The sequence below is a fragment of the Microcaecilia unicolor genome, chromosome 9 (genome assembly GCF_901765095.1).
Source record: "Microcaecilia unicolor chromosome 9, aMicUni1.1, whole genome shotgun sequence".
In the NCBI taxonomy this organism is placed as follows: Eukaryota; Metazoa; Chordata; class Amphibia; order Gymnophiona; family Siphonopidae; genus Microcaecilia; species Microcaecilia unicolor.
Window position 1 is genome coordinate 218,276,347 of NC_044039.1, and position 26,867 is coordinate 218,303,213.

At 42.3% G+C, this 26,867-nt stretch overlaps 1 protein-coding gene across 1 annotated transcript in view; it reads left to right on the forward strand.

Annotated features, from left to right (window-relative positions):
- Positions 1-26,867, forward strand: part of CEP128 (centrosomal protein 128) — a 524,271-nt gene that overhangs the window by 155,216 nt on the left and 342,188 nt on the right. The window contains exon 15 of the mRNA XM_030215382.1: positions 3,558-3,722. Coding sequence (XP_030071242.1) covers positions 3,558-3,722 — 165 coding nt within the window. The remainder of the gene's footprint in view (positions 1-3,557; positions 3,723-26,867) is intronic.

Consider the following 26,867-nt stretch of genomic DNA (forward strand, 5'->3'; position numbering starts at 1 on the left):
GCGAGGCAGAAGGGGCGGAGTCTGGAGTTAGCGGTGGTGGAGAAGGGTACAGATAGGAGTGCTTTGTCCTGAGAGCGGAGGTTACGGGTGGGAACATAAGGGGAGAGGAGGGTAGAGAGGTAATGGGGGGCTGCAGATTGAGTGCATTTGAAGGTCAATAGGAGAAGCTTGAACTGAATACGATAGCGAATTTGGAGCCAGTGAAGCGACTTGAGGAGAGGGGTGATATGAGAGTATCGGTTCACGCGGTAGATGAGACGTGCGGCGGAATTTTGGACAGATTGAAGGGGGAATAGGTGGCTAAGCGGGAGGCCAGCGAGGAGAAGGTTGCAATAGTCAAGACGAGAGGTAACGAGCGAGTGGACGAGGGTTCGGGTGGTCTGTTCAGAGAGGAATGGGCGAATTTTGCTAATATTATAGAGGAAGAAGCGACAGGTCTTAGCTGTCTGCTGGATATGGGCAGAGAAGGAGAGGGAGGAGTCGAAGATAGTTCTAGTCTATGAATGTTTGTTTGGTCACTTTGCATATTTTTTTTCACTATTGCGGTTGCATTTTCATTAGAATAACTAGGCACATTGTGCATTTCTTCAGTACTCACAGTATTCTCAGTACGTATCATTGCTCACTTCTCTTCTTAACTAATCATATCAGCATCATGGTGTATATACTTGAGGGCTTTTTTTATTGCATAGTTTTTCATTTTAGATCACGTTTTATATCTTGTTTGTTTTATTTTTGTTCCCTTTACAGACTATTTATTATATTTTCAACACATTTTGTGCTGAAATATAATACGTTCATACATTATAGCAAGGTTGGTATTAATACCATCATATATCATGTATTACCAGTATGCACATACTAAAAATAAAATGTATATACACACACATATATATTTATTAACCAACATATGTATAAATTTATATTTGGAGATGTGAAATTTATATTTGTTTTTATATTAGTCCATTGTTTATGTTAACATATATTTTTCTAAATATATGTATATATACATTCTCTTTTTATATATACGTTTATTGTTGTATATATAACGCTTCTTTTTTATTTGTTATGTTTAGGTATTCATGAGTTGTTATACATTTGTTTTATCCCAGACTCCTGATGCAGGCTTCGAAGCCAAAACACAGAACCGTATCGAGTCTTGAATGTTTGACTTAAGAACTTTTGTTTGTCAACAGCGCTATTGCACCGTTGTCCTTCACTGTGCCTGGAAGTGTCCTGTTGCACTCACTACTCCTTTTTTCATGTCTGCTCTGTTACATATTTTTCTATTCTGTGCAGATATTTTCCCATCATGTTCCTTGACAATTGTTGCTAATAAAGGTAGTGAAAAGAACTGGTCACATTATTAAGTCCTGGGGTGTCACACAGGTCACAATGAGGCGTATTTTCAAAGCACTTAGACTTACAAAGTTCCATATGTCACATAGATCACTTTGCATTCACTAGAATAGACTCCTTTATCACCACTCAACCTGTCCCTCACCCAATCTGTGACTTTCTGGCCCACACCTACAATTGCTTACCAGTCTTCTACTGGTTTTATGATTGGTATGGTTTGTTTCATTTACTTTTTTATGTTGTTTTGTTTCCTATTCTCTACCTTGAACTGTAAAAAAAAAAAAAAAAAGGAAGCTGTAAAATAAAGCTGACTTGATAAGATTCTTTGTGTATAGTGTTCAGATGTTAAGTCCAGATTATGTTTACTCGATCCATCACTTTTGTTGCTTCAAAGACAAGCTGGTAGAGCTGCGATGAGTACAGTCAGCACGTTTTTAAAAATCCGTCTCCCATATGTGTGACTCTGAGGGGCATAATCGAACGGGGATGCCCATCTCTAAGGACGCCCATTTCTGAGGACGTCCCCGTGAATGGGCGGGGCATCCCGTATTATCGAAACAAGATGGGCGTTCATCTTTCGTTTTGATAATACGGTCGGAGACACACAAATCTCAACATTTAGGTCAACATTTAGGTGCTGGGGCCGATTCTGTTCAATATATTTGTGAGTGACATAGCCGAAGGGTTAGAACGTAAAGTTTGCCTATTTGCGGATGATACTAAGATTTGCAACAGAGTGGACACCCGGGAGGGAGTGGAAAGCATGAAAAGGGATCTGAGGAAGCTAGAAGAATGGTCTAAGGTTTGGCAATTAAAATTCAATGCGAAGAAATGCAAAGTGATGCATTTAGGGAGTAGAAACCCACGAGAGACTTATGTGTTAGGTGGTGAGAGTCTGATAGGTACTGAGGGGGAGAGGGATCTTGGGGTGATAGTATCCGAGGATCTGAAGGCGACGAAACAGTGTGACAAGGCGGTGGCCGTAGCGAGAAGGTTGCTAGGCTGTATAGAGAGAGGTGTGATCAGCAGAAGAAAGGAAGTGTTGATGCCCCTGTACAAGTCGTTGGTGAGGCCCCACCTGGAGTATTGTGTTCAGTTTTGGAGGCCGTACCTTGCGAAGGATGTTAAAAAAAATGGAAGCGGTGCATAGAAAAGCTACGAGAATGGTATGGGATTTGCGTTCCAAGACGTATGAACAAAGACTTGCCCATGTATACCCTGGAGGAAAGGAGGAACAGGGGTGATATGATACAGACGTTCAAATATTTGAAAGGTATAAATCCGCAAAAAAATCTTTTCCGGAGATGGGAAGGCGGTAGAACGAGAGGACATGAAATGAGATTGAAGGGGGGCAGACTCAAAAAAGATGTCAGGAAGTATTTTTTCACGGAGAGGGTGGTGGATGCTTGGAATGCCCTCCCGCGGGAGGTGGTGGAGATGAAAACGGTAACGGAATTCAAACATGCGTGGGATGTGCATAAAGTAATCCTGTGCAGCAGGAATGGATCCTCAGAAGCTTAGCCGAAATTGGGTGGCGGAGCAGGTGGGGGAAGAGAGGTTGGTGGTTGGGAGGCGAGGATAGTGGAGGGCAGACTTATACGGCCCGTGCCAGAGCCGGTGATGGGAGGCGGGACTGGTGGTTGGGAGGTGGGAAATACTGCTGGGCAGACTTGTACGGTCTGTGCCCTGAAAAAGGCAAGTACAAATCAAGGTAAGGTATACACATATGAGTTTATCTTGTTGGGCAGACTGGATGGACCGTGCAGGTCTTTTTCTGCCGTCATCTACTATGTAACCTTAGAGATGCTCGACCTAAATGTTGAGATGGTCAACCTTAGAGATGGGCGACCTCGGTTTTCGCCGATAATGGAAACCGAGGACGCCCATCTCAAAAACGACCAAATCCAAGGCATTTGGTCGTGGGAGGAGCCAGCATTTATAGTGCACTGGTCCCCCTCACATGCCAGGACACCAACCGGGCACTGCAGTGGACTTCAAAAATTGCTCCCAGGTGCATAGCTCCCTTACCTTCGGTGCTGAGCCCCCCAAAACCCACTCCCTACAACTGTACACCACTACCATAGCCCTTCAGAGAATTGATGTTACAGGTAAGCAACTTAGCTTTCTTCCTTCACAAGACAAGTAACTCGTGGACATTTGCCTTTGAGGCGCAGCTGATCTTGGTCTTCTTTCCTCAGACAGAACTCATGGATGACAAAAATGTGGTAAAGTCACAGCGCTGGCAGGTGGAAGAGATGAAGATGGAGTGCGACAAGCTGATGGAAGATTTAACTCGCAGCGAAGAGGAGAATACAAAGCTTCGGCGGAAGTGTCAGCTGATGCATCAGGAGCTGGAAGAGAAAGTGAGAGACAGCAGTGTGAAATATCTTTTCTCAAGCATTTTCTGTAGTGGCACCTTCTTTAGTCTTTATTCTCCAGAAATGAACGAAAAATCTTTCATTCTCATATTAATCAGTCAGACCCTTGAACGCTGCAGGTTGAACAACATACTGAAAATACTTTTTGGATCAATGTTCAAAGCCATTTAACTGGCCAGAGATGGCTCCTGGCCAGTTAACCGGTTAGCAACAAACTGAAAACCGTCTATTTTGGGGGCATTCCAGGGGCCGGTTAAGTGCCAATATTCAACCTGCCAGGCTAACTGCATATATAGGGCCACATGAAAGTCAGTTTTGCGGTAACTCATAGTCTGTTAAGTGCTGAAACTATGTGTTTAGTCATTGCCAAAGAACCAGAAATTCAGTGCTGGTGCCCGGACATAGCCTGGCATTGAATATCTGGATTTAACGCTGGCGGCGGTTAGCAGAAACACTGATCGCTGCTGGCTGAATATTGGGCCCTTCGATTTTTGAGTTCATTGTGAATTTGAGTTACTTTTTCCATTGATTTGTGCAACGGTGGAAGGTAATTTTATAACATGCTATGAAGACACGTGTGTTGCATCGTTTTATAACGGTCGTTCATAAAATTATCTATGGCGAAGCCCCGGGATACATGACAGACCTCATAGACCTACCAACCAGAAACACAACAGGATCAACACGAACATACCTAAATCTCCACTACCCAAGCTGCAAAGGACTCAAATACAAATTAACCTATGCATCCAGCTTTTCCTACATAAGCACACAACTATGGAACGCATTACCAAATGCCGTGAAAACAACTTATGATCGCCTAAACTTCCGGAATCATTAAAAACTAACCTGTTCAAAAAGGCATACCCTACCGACCCAACGTAAATGCCTGTACCCTGCAACACAACGAAATCAAAGCTCGTAATGGACATATAATAACTCTTCCTCTCTACAATTCCCTAATGTGTCTGTACACACGAACCTTATTCTACCACAACATTACAGTATTTGTTCATACTGGAATTGGCGAACGCCTTTACGGTACTATGTAAGCCACATTGAGCCTGTAAATAGGTGGGAAAATGTGGGATACAAATGTAATAAATAAATAAAGGCAACATATATACCCATAAAATTACCTCTGAGTTAGATATAACCACACATATGTATTAGTAGGAATTAGTCGTGTGTGTATTTTATAACATATAAGTCCCAGTCCCACCCTTGCTCAAATTTCTGCCCCTGCTGGCCATTCCTCTCCGCATGCACTCAAGCATCCGTCTGGATTTTGGCGTCACCTTTTCTACCTGTTTGGCCACCTTAAGATCAACACATATAATCTCACCCAAGTCCCGCTCCTCTTTTGTTAACAAAAGTTCTTCACCCACTAAACTGTAGCATTCCCTTGGGATTTTTTTGTAACCCTAATATATGACCTGCATTTTTTTAGCTTTAAATTTTAGCTGTCAAATTCTGAACCATTCTTCAGCCTTCTCTAAGTCCCTCCTCATGTTATCCACACTTTTAGGAGTGTCTACCCTTTTGCAGATTTTGGTATCATCCACAAAAGAGGAAAACTGTTCCAGACAGCCCTTAACCAATATCACTTGCAAAAATGTTAGAAAGAACCAGTTCAAGAACTGAACTTTGCAGCTCAACATCCCTTTCCTCGTGTTATGACTGTGGTCATAACCCCTCTCAAACTTACCTTTTTCCTGGTGGTCAGCTTAGCTGGCTTCTGTTTCTTTTGTCCTTTCTGCGCTGGCTGTCTCTCTCTGTGCTGGCAGCTTCCAGCAGCATGTCTCTAATTGTCTCACTTTACTGCAGCTGTGGGTGTTGCCTAAGTTGCTCTGCTCCCTTTCTGGGTGTACTGGCTTCAAGTGCTTCACGGGACTGCATTGGTGCGGGTTGGGCCTCTATGGGTTTCAGTGTGCTCTCTGTGTTTCAGTGTGCTGCCTGGGTCCAGGGAGTGTGACATCATCAGGGAGGACCTTGATAAGGAAGTGGTGTTCTTTCCTTCAAGGCCTTTGCAACGCATGCTTGAGGTAGGGTTAGTGCAGTGGGCACTTCTTCTGCTGTGTTTGGCTTCCCTGCTTGCATTTGCTTTAGGTCCAGGTTAGTGTAGGTGCAGTGTGCACATTTGTCCTGTGTTTAAGTGTTTAGCTTTCCTGCTTTTCCCTTGTAGCTCCCCTGCTTTCCTTTTGGGTTTGGTTAGAAGCACTTCAGTTTGCTGTTAGAAGTACTTCTGGGTTTGGTGCTGTTAGAGGCACTTCAGTTCGCTGTGAGAAGTACTCCTGTAGCTTGGTGCTTAGTGGCACCTGGGTTAGGTTAGTGCGGTGGTGCACTGCTGTAGCGTGGGGGCTTAGGAAGCTCCTTTGCTAGCTTGTGTATTTAGTTCCCTGTTCTGTTAGTTTAGGGCTTAGGAAGTCTCTTTGTTGAGCAGGGCTTAGGAGCTCCTGTTTAGTATAGGGCTTAGGAAGTCCTTTTGTCAGTTTTCTGTTAGGAACACTCCTGCTGGTTTAGGGCTTGGGAGTACTTAGATCAGTTTAGGTTTAGGAGTACTTCTGTTTCCAGTCCTGGTCCCTGTGTCATCCGGTATCCGGTAAGTCCTGCCGGCCACTCAAACCCAAGGGCTCAACCCTTGGGGGGGTAGTGGCCAAGCGCAGGTGAAGCTGTACGGACCAGTCCAGTGTGCTCCAGTCCAGTGTGTTCCGGTCCGGTGTGTGTTCCAGCCCTGTGTCCTCCAGTCCGGGGGATTGCAGTCCAGTGTTCCCGTCCTGTGTCCTCCAGTCCGGGGGATTCCAGTTCCGTGTGTTCCGGCCCTGCCGGTGTCGGTGTGCTTGCCCAGCGTTGGTTGGTGGGTTTTGCCTGCTGCTGTCGCTCCTCGTCAGCAGCCCAAGGGCTCTGAACCTGACAGATTGCAAAGGCCATGAGCCCGGCAAGAACACCCGCCCAGCTGACCCAGCTCTGGGGTCCAGCTCCATCGTTGTTCTTGATCCTTCTATGACTCTTCGTCAGTATCGAAATAAACTTTTGTCTCATCCTGTTTTGAAGAAGACCCCTGAAGCGTCAGCTGAAAGAAAACGTGTCCGGTGGCTTGGAATCGCTGAAAACCCAGTTTCAGATATGGATCCTTTTATCACGCTCGCTGAATATCGCCGCAGCCTGGTCTTGAATCCAGCTTTGTGGGATACTCCTGAAGCTGTCGCTGAGAGGAGACGTCTTGGGAATTCCATGCTCTGGGCCCAGCAGGGGTCCAATCCCGTTCAAGCAGCGCGCCCAGACAAGCCTCTGAATCCAGTCCGAGCAGCGCGTCCAGCCAAGCCTCGGAGCTATAAATTTATGAGAGCTTTAAATATATAGGTGATGCGGTTAGTTCAATCTAAGGCCGTTTTCCTTTTTATTTTTCTTTCAGTGTAATTCTCCTATTTTTCTTTAGTTCCGCCCGCTTGCCTAGAATCTGGTCTAAGAAGGAGATATGAGTTTATTCCTAAATGTATAATGATGCTTTATTGTATTTCCTCTGTGTTTCCTAAACAAGTTGTTTTCCTTGTGCTATTGTTACAAATGCATATAAATAAATAAAAATTAATCGAAATGCAGCCCTAATTGTGGACCAATGATTATAGCGAATGCTATGAGCTAAAATGTGGCAATGTCTATATGGTCAGTCATTTTGTCGTTCTCCCTGTACCCCCAAATATCTTTGTAGGAAAGAGACGCATCTATAAGAGAACAACACCTAAGGCAGCATTTCTTCAAAGTAAGCTCAAGTATCAGATACACAATAAAATTTATCAGAGTGAGTGTGGGTAATTGTTGGATGACTGTTTCACTTGGGCTATCCAATGTGCATTTTTGACTATGTGTGAACGAATGGATGAATGTGATGGTAATCATTCTGTTTTTTAGGATAGCTTCTACCCTTTCACCTGGAACCAACACTAGGCTCACTGCTCTATAACTTCCCAGATCACTCCTTCAGCTGTTTTTAGAAACTGGTGTTACCGTGACTATCCTTCAGTCCTCGGGTTATTATAGTTGCTTTAAATGATATGTTATAGATTACTAGTAAGAGATTAGACATTTACTATTTGAACTCTTTCTGAACTCAGGAGTGAATACCATCCAGTCCTGGTGATTTGTTGTTTTTAAGTTTGTCAGTTTGATTCACAGTAATCTGCTTTAGTTGTTCTGAATTACCACCATCAAAGAATGTTTCCAGTGTGGGTACGATCCCAACATCGGGCAAAGAATTCTATTTATTTTTTTTCTACTGTAATCTTATCCTCCCTGAACTCCCCTTTTTCCTCTTGGCTGTTTAGTGGAGTACCAGGTGCAGCGCTGGCCACTCGTTGGGCAGACTGGATAGACTGCAGGCCTTTATGTTATCATGTTACCTCTACCTTTGAGAAACTGTTCAGGACTGGAAAGACCTCCTCCCCAACCAGAAGTTATGTCACTATAAAGTCTAATTTATACTGCTATTGGTAGGGCTTTGTGAAAATCTCTGCAGACACCCCCCATATGGCATGATTCCCAAGGTCTCTGCATATATTTATATTTTATTCTGGACCAACTCCATCCTGTTTATTTTTTGAAGGTGCAGTTTCCAGAACTGCACACAGAAACTCCAAATGAGATCTGACCAGAGACTTATATAGATGCACTATCACTTTTTTTTTCTCTTGCTGGTCATTCCTCTCTCTCTTTGCATCGTTATTACTACCTGTTTGGCCACCTTAAAATCAGCAGATAATCACCTGCCCGATCCCACTTTTCTTTTTTGAGCAAAATGACTTTAAAGAACAATGCTTTATCCTTTCATCGTAATATAATAGAACCAATTATGCTAATATAAATATACTAAACCACATTCTTCCTGTTGCGGACACCCTGAAAGTCCTGGGAGTCACAATTGACCGAAACCTTACTCTAGATAGTCACGTGAAAAATGTAACAAAGAAGATGTTCCATGCAATGTGGAAGCTTAAAAGAGTGAAACCTTTCTTCCCAAGGGAGGTATTCTGCAACTTGGTGCAACCACTAGTATTAAGCCATTTGGATTATTGCAATTCCATCTCTGCCGGATGTAAAGCCCAAATTATTAAGAAACTGCAGCCAGACTCATATTTGGAAAAGCGACATATGAAAGCGCCAAACCCCTCAGAGAAACATTACACTGGCTCCCACTAAAAGATCGAATTACATTCAAAATCTGCACCCTGGTCCATAAAATCATTCATGGAGAGGCCCCGATATATATGTCAGACCTCATAGACCTACCAGCAAGTAACACAAAAAGTTTTTCAGGCACTTGCTTAAACCTCCATTACCGCAACTGTAGAGGACTTAAATACAAATCAGTATATGCATCCAGCTTCTCCTACATCTGCACGCAACTATGGAACGCACCACCAAATGCCATAAAAACAACGCATGATCTGACAGCATTCCGGAAATTACTGAAGACTAACCTGTTCAAAGAGACTTATAAAAAGAATCCTTCATAAAAGACTTAAACGTCAAAACTGTACCAGAAGAAGCCAACCTTGAACTCTTTAATTTGGTTACTTTAATCACATTGTTATTATTGAACGTTATCCTTTATCCTTGATCTCATATACCTGACATGAACTATTTATTATTTACTTCTAATTTACTTGATATTTTTGTACCTTAATTGTACTTCTCATTCTGTTAATGGCGATTGCCATTGTGGCATAATGTAAGCCACATTGAGCCTGCAAAGAGGTGGGAAAATGTGGGATACAAATGCAGCAAATAAATAAACTGTTCTCTTTCACCGTTGAGGGCATTACATTCCTCATAAAAAGAATTGCTTCAATTGCCCTGTCTTGATATAGAAACATAGAATCGTGACGGCATGTAAGGCTCAAATGGCCCATCCAATCTGCCCTTCTTCAGTAACCACTAGCTCCTCCTTTTCCTAAGGAATCCCACGTGCCTGTCCCACGCTTTCTTAAATTCCTCATCTCTACGACCTCCACCGGGAGGCCATTCCACACATCCGTGAAATAGTATTTTCTTAGATGCCTATTTCCTCTTAAATTCTTCCTGTGCCCTCTCATTCCAGAGTTTTCCTTCATCTGGAAAAGGCTCACTTCCTGTACATTAACGCCACAGGGAGTGTGCATTTTAGATCGAACTGTCTTTGTGGAACTCGTGGATGGTTGGTCTTCAGGAAATGTTTTCTTCTTATGCTTTTCGCAAATTCTTGACGACACTATTGTTTCAGCAATGTTATAGTCAGTGAGGGACTACAGGATGGATATGGATACGTTGTAGAACTTGGTTAGATTGTTAATCTGGAAACATTTTATTTGTATTACAATTTTAGGGCCCCTTTTACTGAGCTGTATAAGTACCTACGCGCACTGAACGCACGCCAAATTGAAGTTACCGTGTGGCCCTTGTGGCAATTTAAATTTTGGCGCGCATCCGCTACGCGCATCTAAAAAATAAATTTTATTTTCTGGCAATCGCCAAGTGGCATTTGACGCACGTAGGTCATTACCACCCAGATTCTTTACCGCTAGGTCTATGGCTGGCGGTAAGGTCTTAGACCCAAAACGGACGCGCGGCAATTTTGATTTTGCCGCACGTCCATTTTCAGCAAAAAAAAGAGGCTTTTTATTTACAGGCGCGCTAAAAAATGGATCGGCGCGCGCCCAAAACCCGCGCCTACACTACCGCAAGCCATTTCTCAGCACGCCTTTGTAAAATGACCCCTAATTAATGTATTTTACTTATGAATGTATAATCAATATTTCTACTATGTATGTTAATTATTGTAAATCGCTTAAGCACTAATGTACTTAGTGGTATGTCAAGTTATTAAATCCAGATCCAGCCACTTATATTGTACCACTCCCTTGGATTTTTGCAGTCTACATGCAATCCCTTTGCATTTTTTAGCTCTGAATCTTAACCCTCCAAACACTAAAACATAATGACTCTTCATAAGACCTAATAAGCAGCCGATTGAAAACAGATGCTAGAAAGTATTTTTTCCTGCAGCACATAATAAAAGAATTTGTTGTTGGGAGATGTGGTTAAGGCCACTTTCATAGCGAGGTTCAAAGATGCTTGAACAAGTTCCTGAAGAAAAAGTTTATAAAGAAATTATTAGGCAGGTAGACGTTGGGAAACTGCCACTTATCCCTGGAGGAACAATAAGAAGTAGACTCTACTGGATATTTTTGACCTGAACTGGCCACCAGTACTGGATGCTGGTTTAGCCTGGCTTCTCTTACATAGTAACATAGTAGATGACGGCAGAAAAAGACCTGCACGGTCCATCCAGTCTGCCCAACAAGATAAAGTCATATGTGCTACTTTTTGTGTATACCTGACCTTGATTTGTATCTGCCATTTTCAGGGCACAGACAGTAGAAGTCTTGCCCAGCACTAGCCCCACCTCCCACCTCCCAACCACCAACCCCGCCTCCCACCACCGGCTCTGCCACCCAAGCTCGGCTAAGCTTCTGAGGATCCATTTCTTCCGAACAGGATTCCTTTATGTTTATCCCACGCATGCTTGAATTCCGCTACCGTTTTCATCTCCACCACCTCCCGCGGGAGGGCATTACAAGCATCCACTACTCTCTCCGTGAAAAAGTACTTCCTGACATTTTTCTTGAGTCTGCCCCCCTTCAATCTCATTTCATGTCCTCTCGTTCTACCGCCTTCCCATCTCCGGAAAAGGTTTATTTGCAGATTAATACCTTTCAAATATTTGAACATCTGTATCATATCACCCCTGTTTCTCCTTTCCTCCAGGGTATATTGGAGTATTGTGTTCAGTTTTGGAGGCCGTATCTTGCTAAGCATGTAAAAAGAATTGAAGAAGTGCAAAGAAAAGCTACGAGGATGGTATGGGATTTGCGTTACAAGACGTATGAGGAGAGACTTGCGGACCTGAACATGTATACCCTGGAGGAAAGGAGGAACAGGGGTGATATGATACAGACGTTCAAATATTTGAAAGGTATTAATCCACAAACGAACCTTTTCCATAGGAACTAGAGGACATGAAATGAGATTGAAGGGAGGCAGACTCAAGAAAAATGTCAGGAAGTATTTTTTCACAGAGAGAGTGGTGGATACTTGGAATGCCCTCCCGCGGGGGGTGGTGGAGATGAAAACAGTAACGGAATTCAAACATGCGTGGGATAAACATAAAGGAATCCTGTTCAGAAGGAATGGATCCTCAGGAGCTTAGCCGAGATTGGATAGCAGAGCTGGTGGTTGGGAGGCGGGGCTAGTGTGGGCAGACTTATACAGTCTGTGCCAGAGCCGGTGGTGGGTGGCAGGGATAATGCTGGGCAGACTTATACGGTCTGTGCCAGAGCTGGTGGTTGGGAGGCGGGGTTGGTGGTTGGGAGGCGGGGATGGTGCTGGGCAGACCTATACGGTCTGTGCCAGAGCCGGTGGTTGGGAGGCGGGGATAGGGCTGGCCAGACTTATACGGTCTGTGCACTGAAGAGGACAGTACAAATAAAAAAGTAGCACATATGAATTTATCTTCTTGGGCAGACTGGATGGACCGTGCAGGTCTTTTTCTGCCGTCATCTACTATGTCACTATGTTACTATGAGGCTTATTTTCAAAGCACTTAGCCTCCCAAAGTTCCATAGAAACCTATGGAACTTAGCCTCCCAAAGTGCTTTGAAAATATGCCTCTATGTATACACGTTCAGGTCCGCAAGTCTCTCCTCATACGTCTTGTAATGCAAATCCCATACCATTCTCGTAGCTTTCCTTTGCACCGCTTCAAATTTTTTTCACATCCTCCTATGTTCTCAGATTCCTTATATGATTGCCTTTAGTATAGAGCAGTGTTTGACCTGCTCGTTGGCACTTCGTCCAATATATACATACTGTATGCATGTGTTTCAAGTCAGAAAAATTGAGTTTTCCCCTCCTAAAAGATAGCACATATAAACGTAAGCACATAATTTCTGGCAGTAATTTTGCAAGTAAGTGAGGGTCTGTGCATCGTTTTCATTGACGCAATATGTATTTTAAAATTAACCCTCATGGCATGCAATTCTGAAATTAGACCCTTTGGTGCCGTGTACTTGTAGACACTGCACTGAATTTCACTGAGAAAGTACCTGTGCACCTTCACACTTGTTTTCTGTGAGGGTAGAATTTTTATAGCTTGGGGAAGACAGTACATGCATATTTCTGATTTAGGAGTGAAAAAGCAACAGGTCAGGTGGTCTGCCAAATCCAACCTGGAAGATAAAACAACAAGGGCAGGCTTACAGCAAGTTTGTTTTCACTACAATCGCAGCGTTTTTAGGAGAGACTGATTCCAGAATCAAGCTCGCTGTGTTTTAACAGTTACACCAGCCAGGCTATTTTGGGAATTTTGTATCAGCTGATGACCCACTGCTACTGACGCATCCATTTTATACTGGCAAAACATGGCCACGTCGGGCACTTTAAGTTTCTGGGAGCTTTTAATCTAAAAACTGTGTTTTTTACAAGGTCTGCCTTATTATCTCTGATTTAAGCCAACCCTCCCCCCCCCCCCCCCCCCCCCCCCCCCCTCCTGAGAATGCTTCCTTCAAATGTGGCTAAAGTTATGTGCATTATGGAACCCTTTACTTATTTCCTGATGGCCAATTTATCAGTTAAAATACTTTGAAAACTGACTGTGCAGAAGAAAAAGCCATACAGTAGAAATGGAGGGATATTTCAAAAACACTTGCAACCAGTCATTGAAATAAAAAACAAATATAAATAGAGCAAATGAATATTTCAAAGATAAGTACATAAGTATTGCCACACTGGGACAGATCAAAGGTCCATCAATCCGGCATCCCTGTTTCCAACAGTGGCCAATCCAGGTCACGAATACCTGGCAAGATCCCGAAAAAATTCAATATATTTTATGCTGCTTATCCCAGAAATAAGCGGTGGATTTTTTCTAAGTCAATTTAATAATGGTCTATGGACTTTTCCTTTAGGAAGCCATCCAGACCTTTTTTTAAATCCCGCTAAGCTAACCACCTTTACCAAATTCTCTGGCAACGAATTCCAGAATTACACGTTGAGTGAAGAAACATTTTCTCAAATTCACATTCAATTTACTACTTTTTAGCTTTATCGCATGCCCCCTAGTCCTAGTATTTTTGGAAAGCGTGAACAGACGCTTCACATCTACCCGTTCAACTCCACTCATTATTTTATAGACCTCTATCATATCTCCCCTCAGCCGCCTTTTCTCCAAACTGAACAACCCTAGCCACTTTAGCCTTTCCTCATAGGGAAGTCGTCCCATCCCCCTTATCATTTTCGTCACCCTTCTCTGCACCTTTTCTAATTCCACTATATCTTTTTTGAGATGCGGCGACCGGAATTGAACACAATATTCGAGGTGCGGTCGCACCATGGAGCGATACAAAGGCATTATAACGTCCTCATTTTTGTTTTCCATTCCTTTCCTAATAATACCTCTTTTACTAAGGTGCGCTCACGTCTTTAGCGCACGCTAAACGTTAGAGATGCCAATGCATTCCTATGGGCTTTCTAATGTTTAGCACATGCCCAATTTTAGCGCTCGACAAAAACGTGAGCGCGCCTTAGTAAAATATTTGCTTTCTTAGCCGCTGCAGCACACTGAGCAGAGGGTTTCAATGTAACCTCAACAACGATGCCAAGATCCCTTTCTTGGTCAGTAACTCCTATCACGGAACGCTGCATTATGTAGCTATAGTTCGTGTCCAAGAAAACAACAAGGCAGATGATCTGCAAACTCCAAGATGGAAAGACAACAAAGCAGATCAGTAGAAGAAAACCATAAATTTATTCAACAAAAAAAACAAATATTCAAATCAGCCCGACACAGGCCGTGTTTCGCCCAGCAGGGCTGCGTCAGGGGCTACACAGTTTTCTTTTATTGTCAGTGTTAATGAGATATGTAATCTGACGTAAAAAAAATGTACAGAGGTCTTCTAAAATGTAATTAAAAAACAGCCAAAATTATCAAAAGAGTGATGACGTGCAATCCGTCAGATACACTAGCAACTCTGTTGGCTGAAAAAAATAGCCTACAGAGTTGCTAGTGTCATCTAGCGATCCATCCGATTCTTTTGCCTGCTTCTTGCTTTTAATATACCTAAAAACAATTTTTACTATGTGTTTTTTGCCTCCAGCGCAATCATTTTTTCAAAGTCCCTCATAGCCCTCCTTATCAACGCGTTGCATTTGACTTGATATTCCTTATGCCGGTTCTTATCATTTTCCATCAGTTCCTTCCATTTTCTGAAGGATTTTCTTTTAGCTCTAATAGCTTCCTTCACCTCACTTTTTAACCGTTCTGGCTGTCGTTTGGTCTTCCTCCCTCCTTTTTTAATGCATGGAATATATTTTGCCTGGTATTTTTGAACAGCATCCGCCACGCCTGACGTAAATTTTTGACCCTCGCAGCTGCTCCTTTCAGTTTTTTTGTTTCTTCGTTCTTCTTATTTTATCATAGTCTCCATTTTGAAAGTTAAACGCTAACGTATTGGATTTCCTGCGTATACTTACTCCAATGCTAATATCAAATCTGATCATATTATGATCACTGTTATCAAGCAGCCCCAGCACCATTACCTCCTGCACCAGATCATTTGCTCCACTAAGGACTAGGTCTAGAATTTTTCCTTCTCTTATGCCCATATCAGCCCTCTTCTGAAGTCACTTCACTGGCTTCCTATCCATTTCCGTATACAATTCAAGCTCCTCTTGTTGACCTATAAGTGCATTTACTCTGCAGCTCCTCAGTACCTCTCCACTCTCATCTTTCCCTACATTCCTTCCCAGGAACTCCGTTCACTAGGCAAATCTCTCCTAATTGAACCCTTCTCCTCCATCGCTAACTCCAGACTCCGTTCCTTTTATCTCGCCGCACCTTATGCCTGGAATAGACTTCCTGAGCCATTACGTCAAGCTCCATCCCTAGCCGCCTTCAAATCCGGGCTAAAGGCCTACCTGTTTGATGCTGCTTTTAATTCCTAACTTGTCACCTGCTCGTAACCTTATCTTGTCTTCCTCTCTTCAATAGTCCCTTTTCCCTATGTGTCCTTCTGTCTGTCTTACCCTTATCCTTATTGGTCCTGTCTGTCTGTCCTGATTTAGATTGTAAGCTCTTTTGAGCAGGGACTGTCTTTTCTTCATGTTCAGTTGTGAAGTGCTGCGTACGACTGGTAGCTCTATAGAAATGATTTGTAGTAGTAGTAGTAGTTGTCGGCTCCTGTACCAACTGCTCCATAAAGCAGTCCTTGATTTCGTCAAGGAATTTTACCTCCCTAGCATGACCTTAAGTTACATTTACCTAGTCAATATCGGGGTAATTGAAATCACCCATTATTATTGTGTTTCCCAGATTGTTTGCGTCCCTAATTTCCTTTAACATTTCTGCATCCGTCTGTTCATCCTGGCCAGGCGGACGGTAGTACACTCCTATCACTATCCTTTTCCCCTTTACACATGGAATTTCAATCCATAGTGATTCCAAGAAGTGTTTTGTTTCCTGCAGAATTTTCAATTTATTTGACTCAAGGCTCTCATTAATATACAATGCTACCCCTCCACCAATTCGATCCACCCTATCGCTACGATATAATTTGTACCCCGGTATGACAGTGTCCCACTGGTTATCCTCCTTCCACCAGGTCTCAGAGATGCCTATTATATCTAATTTTTCATTTAGTGCAATATATTCTAACTCTCCCATCTTATATCTTAGGCTTCTGGCATTCGCATATAGACTGTGTTTGTTTGTTCCTAAACCTGGCACTATTTCGAATCTTTTGATTGTTCATTCAAACAAATTATCCTGTTGTGAAGGTCGTCATGTAGGATTGCTTTATTGTTGCTAGCTGTATAGTGAAGGCTGCTTCTACCTTTGTCAGAAGGCTGTGCTGTTCTTTCCCACAGGTGCAGTAGGTTCCATACAGACCCAGTTAGCTCCCTGTGGCTTGGGTCCATCTTTTGCTATGTTCTGGTCCTCCCTGGAGTCTGCTTTGCTGAATTTTTACCTAAACTTCAAGGTTACCCAAGCCTCTGGATTTCAGTTGTATTTGCTTTTTAGTTGTTTGTTTTCCTCTTGTAGTCAAATTTCCAGAGTATTTGGACGAAGCTTATGCCTTTTCTGTAGAAGGTCAAGGATTAATTCGTTTGCTTAAGATCACAGTTGGCTTCACTGGAGTTTGAACCTGGCATCCTTAGTTCTCAGCCCACTGCTGTAATGACTGGGCTGCTGCTCCACCTCAGAGGAGCAGGCTACTGGTTAGAACATGCCAGGTTTTCAATGCTGCTTTGTTTTAAATTTTTTGATAAAAGAACTTTGAAATATTCCTTCGGTGCAGTCATATTCGGAGTTATTTCATTAATTGATTGCAAGTTTTTCTTTTACTATCCCTTTTACTATCCCTTTTACCATATTTGAAAACTGACTGCCAAGAATTTTGTAAGAGGATTTTTAAAAATAATAAGATTTTGGGAGACATGATTTTGTTTATTAAAAAGCAAAAACAGATTTTTTTTTTTTGCTAAAGTAGTGGTGTAAAGGATGAAACTCAGTGCCAAAACTACACGAAAGTTGAGTGGAATTTTTTTTTTAATGATATCCCATATCACTGGTTCATCTGTGAACCTTATATGAAAGGTTTTGTTGTTCCACAGCAGGATATAATTTCCTGATTCCTTGGGCATCTTTTATTCTGTTTAAATGGACCCTGCACAATGGGCTGTTTTCATTGTGTGTTTGTGTTGACATCCCTCACTTGGGTGAAATATTTTGTAGGGCGTTCTTGGACATCGGTAAAACTCCAGATGCAGTACTCAGAAGGATAATGAGTATTGGCTGTGCCACCCAGGGATAGAGACGTTCCCTTGCATGCGTTACATTTGTGTAACTAAACAACCTCTTGTAGAGGACATGAAATGAGATTGAAGGGGGGCAGACTCAAGAAAAATGTCAGGAAGTATTTTTTCACGGAGAGAGTGGTGGATGCTTGGAATGCCCTCCCGCGGGAGGTGGTGGAGAGGAAAACGGTAACGGAATTCAAACATGCGTGGGATAAACATAAAGGAATCCTCTTCAGAAGAAATGGATCCTCAAGAGCTTAGTCGAGATTGGGTGGCAGAGCCGGTGGTGGGAGGTGGGGCTAGTGCTGGGCAGACTTGTACGGTCTGTGCCCTGAAAATGGCAGATACAAATCAAGGTCAGGTATACACATAAAGTAGCACATATGAGTTTATCTTGTTGGGCAGACTGGATGGACCGTGCAGGTCTTTTTCTGCCGTCATCTACTATGTTACTGTGTTAATATAAATTGCAAAGTACTTAATAATTCTAGATTCCTGTGAACTGCAAAAATGAGAGAAGTGAAAAAGCCACACCTCCACCCAATATTTAGTATTTATAGAGGGGCATTTTCAAAAGAAACATTCAACTTGCGATTTGGACATCCTTGCAAAATGTCCAAATCCAGGGTCGGGGAAAACCGTATTTTCGAAAAAAGATGGACATCCATCTTTTGTTTCGAAAATACCATCAGAGACGTCCAAATACTTAAATTTGGTCATCCCTAGACATGGACGTTTCTGACTTTCGGTGATTTTCGAAACCAAAGACGTCCATGTCAAAACCATCCAAATGCAAGCCATTTGGTCATGGGAGGAGCCAACATTTGTAGTGCACTGGTCCCCCTACATGCCAGGACACCAACTGGGCACCCTAGGGGGCACTGCAGTGGACTTCAGAAATTGCTCCCAGGTGCATAGCTCCCTTACCTTGGGTGCTGAACCCCACAACCCCCCCCCCCCCAAAAAAAAAACCCCCACTACCCACAACTGTACACTACTACCATAGCCCTTACAGGTGAAGGGGGCACCTAGATGTGGGTACAGTGGGTTTCTGGTGGGTTTTGGAGGGCTCACTGTTTCCTCCACAAACGTAACAGGTAGGGGGGGTATGAGTCTGGGTCTGCCTGTCTGAAGTACACTGCAGTACCCACTAAAAGTGCTCCTGGGACCTGCATGTGCTGTCATGGACCTCAGTATGACATCTGAGGCTGGCATAGAGGCTGGCACAAAATATATATAAAATTGGTGCAGATGAAAAATATAATAGACTTAAATTTCAGGCGATCTAGAAACCTGTCAGTAATTACATTTCCCCAGTGCTGTAATTTTGACTTTTTTTTTATATCATTACATAAAATGTTCAATGTGCCTCCCAGATGAGTTAATTTTATTCATTACATTGAAATTCTACAGAATAAATTCTTGGGAACAGGTCTGGTTTAAATCCCAAAGCCTTCCTTAAGAGATTTTTTAAATAAATAAATCGGTTGTTCTGAAGATTTCTTAGGGAAGTTAAGTACTCTTAAATTTAATACACATGATCGATTTTTCAGGGTCTCAGTCTTTTTGTGGAGTACAAACTTATCCCGTACAAGTCTAGTCTGTACATTTGTCGTTTTTTCCAATCTTTTTATCCAGTGACGATGTTTGCGTCTTATACTGGATTCCTCTAAACCCTTTTCCCGAGACTGTAATCCAGTATAAGTTGCAGAACAGACTTTCACCAAGGTTGAAAGAGAGACGTCCACTGACGCCAACACAGTCCATAGTGAATCCAATGTTGTATGTGCCGGTAGGACATTCTCATACCTGAGCTAGCTCTTTCACAGCCGATGTAATTGCTGCAGGACTTAACGGTGTAGCCAAGTCCCAAATTTCTTCAAGCAGTGGTGGGGTCATTATTTCCCAAGTGCTTCTGGACCTTTCTGCAAAGATGTTACTGCACAGGCCTCAGGGTTACTGCCACTTGCCTCCTCCCTGTGCTCCTCAGGGAGACCCTCCAGGACGACCCGATGAGGTGGCATGGCTCTCTGCTTCTAGGTGGGGCACTCTAGCCCTCTCTTCTGGGGTCTTTGAGCTCAAGACCAGGAAGTCTCCCTCTACCTCTGGAAGAAACTGCTGTGCTGGTAAAGTGCTCCACAATCATAATTTGCCGAGGGATACTCATGGAAGGGCAGGGAAGAGTACCTTTAGTTATCCCCTTTCTCTTCTGCATAACTGAAGGTAAAGGTAGCATTTCTGCATAAGGAAATTGAGCAAGGAACGTCAACGCGCTGCTCATCTCCTGCACTCTCCTCTCAACAGAAGTGAGAATCTGAAGGTCATCTTTTAATTTAATTTAGTATTTACCTCATGCCAGTGGTAATTCAAGGTGAGTTACAGTCAGGTAGAGTAGATATTTCCTTGTGCCAGCGGTCTAAGTCTGTCAGTACATGAGGAAGTGGAGGATGAAGTCAGTTGTCCAAGGCCATAAGATGTGTCAGTGGGATTTGAACCCTGGTGTCTCTGGTTCACAGACTTCTGCCCGAACTGCTAAACTACTCCTCTGTTCCATCTGCATAAAAAAAAAATGTGTGCGTTGGATCAGTGTTGCAAGGGTGTGAAATAAAGATACTAATATGGAAGGAAGGATCGACTCTTGAGGGACTGATCTAGATTGTACCTTGTGGGTTCTTTTTATTTTTATTACATTTGTACCCCGCGCTTTCCCACTCATGGCAGGCTCAATGCGGCGGGCAATGGAGGGTTAAGTGACTTGCCTAAAGTCACAAGGAGCTGCCTGTGCCGGGAATCGAACTCAGTTCCTCAGTTCCCCAGGACCAAAGTCCACCACCCTAACCACTAGGCCACTCCTCCACATTTTCGGTTGACAAATGCGCATAGACTTACAAACTTACACATTTAATATGATGCCAGCAGAATAATCAGCTCAATGTGGATTACATATTACCGTTAACAGCGTTAGCCGATTCCGGTATGAGCAAATACATGGTATGAATGAATACAAGGTGATATTGTGGTAGGTAAGGTACATGTATGGTAGTTACAATCGGGGGGAATTAAGGGAGGGAGGGAGGGAGGAGTCGGGTAATGTCCATTACGTTCTTTGGTTGCATTGTGTCTACCATAGAATCATAATTAAATTAACATAATTACAGATGTATAGCAAAAATTATCTAACCATTATATAGTCAATAATCAATCGGATTTAATAGATAAATATTTAATAAACAAAGGTTTTTAGGCTTTTCCGAAAGGACATGTGGAGGCTATGGAACTTTGTAAGTGTAAGTGCTTTGAAAATGAGACCCATGGAAACGACTGAGTCTTAATTCAATCGGAAGAGATTTCCAATGATTCGTTGCCTGATAAGAATAGGATCTTTCGTGATGTTTCTTAGAAGATAGATAATAAACTGGAGGAAAAAGAACAGTATTGCAATTTTTTAAATTTTACAGTTAGCTGGGCAGAGGAGTGATAGAATAAGTCATACAATATGACAGAAGTCAGACCATGTAATAATTTAAAGACTAAGCAGGATACCTTGAAAATAATCCTGGCTTTCACTGGCAACCAACGTGGATCTAACAGCAGTGGAGTAGCCATAATCAAATTTACTATGCCAGAAGATCATCTTAGCGGCAGTGTCATGAAAGAGCTGTAATCTATTTAGTTCTTTTTTGGGACGCCAACATACAATGAATTACAGTAATCTGATTCTTCTAATATGTAGGATTGTACCACTAGGACAAAATGTGTAGTATCAAAAAAAGTTTTTATTTGTCCTCAACTGTCTTAATTTAAAGAACACCTTTTTTGTCAGATTACTGATTTGAGGTTCAAACGAAAGGGTCGAATCAAATAAAACCCCTAGAACCTGGGATAGCTTGTCCACCGGTAGTAGCTGAGATGAACCTAAAGGAATCTCAACTAGGATTGTAGATATGGTAAACCAAAAAAATCTTAGGGCTCTGTTTACTAAAGGTACGTTAGTGTTTTTAGCACGCCTATAACGCTGTTTAGTAAACAGGGCCCTTAGTCTTGTCTGTGTCGAGCATTAGCATGTACCTGGTGGCCAAGGACTTTAGATTGTTAATACACAATGACACAGCAGAATACGTTAAAGCTGTAGTTTCAGAACCAGGGAGCCAAATTAAGATGTCATCAGCATACGAAAGAAAACAAGCACCTGATGGTAAACCAGTAATGCTCACGGTATTCATAGGTAGATTAAATAAAGCGCGACCTAACCAACTTTCGGAAATCACTGAAAACCTGCCTCTTCAACAAGGCATACCGCAACGATCCTTCATATGAACTTTAACGCATTACCACTTTATCTATTATTCCGAATATGATCTCTTTAAACCTGTTTGCTTAATTTTATTTTGTCATTCATGTTCCCTATGTAACATGTTTATTTTCTCAGAATCTGCCTTTGCTAATCAGGCAGCGGAAGCAGTGGCCCGTCTCATCTCTCTGGGCAAAGTTACATATGCCCTTCAAATATCTAGCTTTCCCTACCTTGAATCTGCTCATGGCAGTTCGGTACAGGCTCAGCCGTAGCTAAGTCTATAATTAAAGAGGAACCCAGTTTTAATTAGTTAAAGAGATATGGTTTATTAGTATTAATTAGCATTGATACATTACCCAATAATGAGGATACCAGCAATTCAGTCAATCATACAGTGGAACAGAATCACACGACACATCAGCTCTCGGTGGTACTCTGTCTTTCTCCTCCATCTGCATCTGCCTCTGTATCTGCGTCTGTCTCTCTCTCTCTCTCTCTGTCTCTCCTTCTGCGTCTTACACCTCTCGGGGTGCTTCCTTTATACTGTCTCAACCCAATGGATTCCAATGGGATCCAGCTTTGTCAGCAGAACTTGCTATCCCTTATCAGTTGATAAGGAACCGATAAGGGTGACTTCATTAGGTCCCAGGTTCTAACTATACACAAAAGGAGTGCAAAGCACAGGTGGCGAGATGACTTCATCGGTCATTCTGCTCTTCTCAGCTCTTCTCAGCTCCCCCTCCCTCTGAGTACTCTCTAACTACGTACATCTACCCCTTTATCTACTTTCATTAGCCCAAAACATCTTTCATGACTCTTCACCGATGCCAGTCCCAGGCATGTTTATAAGAGCAAAGGACCCCCTCTCGTGCCAGCTCCCTGAGAACTCAGTTCAGCTTGTGCTGCAGAAAAATGTAGTTTGTATCAGAGATGACTTTGGGTTTTTAAGAGAAGCCTAGCTCTTATTATGAGCCATTTGCTTGTAGAGGCCATATATATACAAACACCACTTACATCTCTCGCTCTGGAATGGCGATTGCCATGACGGAACAGTATAAGCCACATTGAGCCTGCAAATTGGTGGGAAAATGTGGGATACAAATGCGACAAATAAATAAAAGTCAGCGAAAGCGGTGAACCTTGAGGTACCCTGCATCATGTATCCAAGATTTAGATTTTTCACCAATTTTCATAGCACAATAACTTCATTTTGTTAGAAATTCCTGAAAGCAGCTAAGGACTGCTCCGGAGATTCCGGGTTTCCCGGAGGATATCAAGCAGAATGGAGTGGTGAACAGTGTCAAAAACACACGATATATCAAATTGCAACAATAAAGAATTGGGTTCCAGGCTTAATGAATTTCTGATCTTAGTCAATAGCACAAGCAGTAATGATTTGGTACTGTGGTAGCTTTTAAAGCCAAATTGTGAATTTTATTTATTGCATTTGTATCCCACATTATCCCACCTATTTGCAGGCTCAATGTGGTTTACATAGTTTTGTTATGACATTGTCATTCCTGAATATCACGAACAGTTATTAGTGTGCAGAGATTAAGCAGGGAAGAAAGAGGACGTGATTAGGTGGGTGATTGTAGAAGTGGATTTTCGTAGCTGTTGGGTTGGGAAAGTGGATCGGTATAGCTATCGGTTCTTGTTGTAGGCCTTGTTGAAGAGGTATGTTTTCAGAGATTTGCGAAAGTTATTTGCTTCGACAATTGATTTCAGGTCTGTGGGTAGAGCATTCCATATCTGCGTGCTCGTGTAAGAGAAGGTGGTGGCATGCATCAGCTTGTATTTTAGTCCTTTACAGCTGGGGAAGTGCAGATTGAGAAATTTGCAGGATGTTCTTGTGGCATTTCTGGGAGGTAGGTCCACTAGGTTCAGCATGTAGATCGGGGCGTCTGCGTGAATGATTTTGTGTACAATCGTACATATCTTGAACGCAATGCGTTCCTTAAGTGGGAGCCAGTGAAGTTTCTCTCTTAGGGGTTTTGCACTTTCATATTTAGTTTTTCCAAATATGAATCTGGCGGCAGTATTCTGGGCTGTTTGGAGTTTTTTGATAGTCTGTTCTTTGCAGCCCGCATATAGTGCATTACAGTAGTCCAGATGGCTTATTACCATTGACTGTACCATTAAGTAATAGAAATTTATCTAAGTAACAAGTCAGTCTTCTCCCAACAATTGCCTCCTGCAATTTGGGAAATAAAGCTGGTTGGTGTAGACATATCTAAATTGTTGGCCTTAGGGATGGGAGTAAGTACAATCTGACCAAGTTCGACAGGAAAGGAGCCCATTTGTAGAATATGATTAATTAGCTCAGTAATCCATAATATAATTTGAGGAGGAATAGATTTCATCAAGAATGATGAATAATGAGAACAAGCAAATTTATAAAACAGCGATGAAATTTCATCAAAAGAAACCGCACCAAAAGATGTCCAAAATCTATCGTAGCTTGCTAAGGATGTAAAAAGAATTGAAGCGGTGCAAAGAAAAGCTACGAGAATGGTATGGGATTTGCGTTACAAGACATATGAGGAGAGACTTGCGGACCTGAACACGTATACCCTGGAGGAAAAGGAGAACAGGGGTGATATGATACAGATGTTCAAATATTTGAAAGGTATTAATCCACAAATGAACCTTTTCCGGAGATGGGAAGGCGGTAGAAGTAGAGGACACGAAATGAGATTGAAGGGGGGCAGACTGAAGAAAAATGTCAGGAAGTATTTTTTCACGGAGAGAGAGGTGGATATTTGGAATGCCCTCCCGCGGGAGGTGGTGGAGATGAAAACGGTAACGGAATTCAAACGTGTGGGATAAACATAAAGGAATCCTGTTCAGAAGGAATGGATCCTCAGAAGCTTAGCCGAGATTAGGTGGCGGAGCCGGTGGTTAGGAGGCAGGGCTAGTGCTGAGCAGACTTCTACAGTCTGTGCCCTGAAAATGACAGATACAAATCAAGGTAAGGTATACACAAAAAGTAGCACATGTGAATTTATCTTGTTGGGCAGACTGGTTGGACCATGCAGGTCTTTTTCTGCCGTCATCTACTATGTTACTATGTTACTATCTACAAGAATGTGTCTAGTCTACCTACATCTGAAGCCAGTGAACTTGTTTTCTGAGACAGTTCTGACCGTCGCATATTCTCCAATTCAGTTATCTTGCCGCCCTTTGAAAAACAAGAAATCAGTCAGAGTCTGAGCATTTGTTTGTGTTTCAAAAACATTATTACCAGGGTTTGGCAGTGAGATGATGCTATTAATTATTCTAAAAAGTCTTTTTGATTATAAAGGAGAAGAATCAGCTGTATCAGCATAATAAGTTTGTTTTATTCACATTAAGTTTATATTGTGTCATTTGTACTTTCCATTGTAATTGTAACATCTTCCTGATTTGATTTTCGCCATATCCTCTCTAAATGACTGCACTCCTATTTGTGCTGTACTAACTTAAGATCATACCAAAGAGCTGCATGTCTGGATACTTTAGTTTTCCTTCGTAAAGGAGCAATGCAATCTTAAGACCTTCGTAACTGAATTCAACAGAGCAGTTGAGATGGATTTTCAACATCATTTTTCATGTGATCAGTAAGTAATTGCCAAAATCTATCTGCCTCAATCTTACCGCTTGCTAAAAAAAAAAAAAAAAACCCTCATGCTTGGGTCCTTTTATTTAACACATTTATACCCCATATTTTCCCACCAGAAGCAGGCTCAATGTGGCTTACACAAGACCGTAGGGAAAACTACAGTTCAGAATAGTACAATTAAACACACTATTTACAATGTAAAATGATGACATTGATTTAAATTAATTTAATTTTATGTTTAAGTTTAAACTTCGACATAAAATGATCTGACTATAAAATTGATTGTCCTTTACCATTAGAAGTTAAAACAGATGGATAAGAAGTAATCAAGTCTAAGGAATGGCCCTTAACGTATTTCATCTGGTATAAAATTAACTAGCTATAAAGTAGGCAAAAAGGTTTAAATTGTAACCCATTGTTCTGTCCTCCGACAGCCTCGCACTAGTTTATAACGTGATCCTAAAATGTGTGTAATGCTTTTACTGTTGTTCTCAGTTCTAAGGACTATCATTGCTGCACTTTCTCACTGCAAAGATACATGAGCAGTGCACCGTGGGTAATGTAGTTCACAGGCAGTGCAGCCACACTTGCTTGGCTGTGTAAGAACTGTTACCACTGGTTGTGAGGCTGCCCAGACCTCCTCTCTCTCTCTGTCTGCCAAGCTTGGCTCTTTCATCTTCCTGCTATCATTTCCTGGTCACTCTCACTATCTCTGTCCTGGGAGGTCAGCCAGGTATGACCTTTCCCTCCAATCGAGAGCCGTCCTCTAGGACCACCCCTTGGTACCTGATGGCAGGCTCTGTCCCCATTGGTCTCTATCTGCTCCTCCCTGAACCCACGTGAAGCCTCAACACCTCTTTGTCCCTTCAGCCATGAGGCATTCCCACCACCTAGCCAGAGACATGGAGCATGTACCATCTTATTCCAGACAGCTCTGTCCTGCTGAAACTCCCTGTAACGAACCTGGTTTTTTTTACCTTGAAAATATCTCCTCCCTAATGAGATATCGCACATTCCAGTCACCCAGCTTTGGACCATTTCTACCTGTTCAACTATCCTTCCCCCCCTGCAATATATCTACTTCTCTTCAGATCTCCACCCCCAACAGCTCTCAGAGTAAGGAGTCTCTGTGTCCTGGAGCAGCACCTCTGAACATCTATCTGTGAGTAAATGATCTGTGATTTATTCAATAAAAGAGACTTCATAAAAATAATAGAGACTTCGGGTGATTGGTGTGCCAAGGTTATACTCCAAGATATTGGGGCCTCAAGTTATCTAGCCTCAAGAGTCTTGATACCCATTAGTATCCAAATCATTCTCTAAGTGTAAATTTGTCACCTACTAA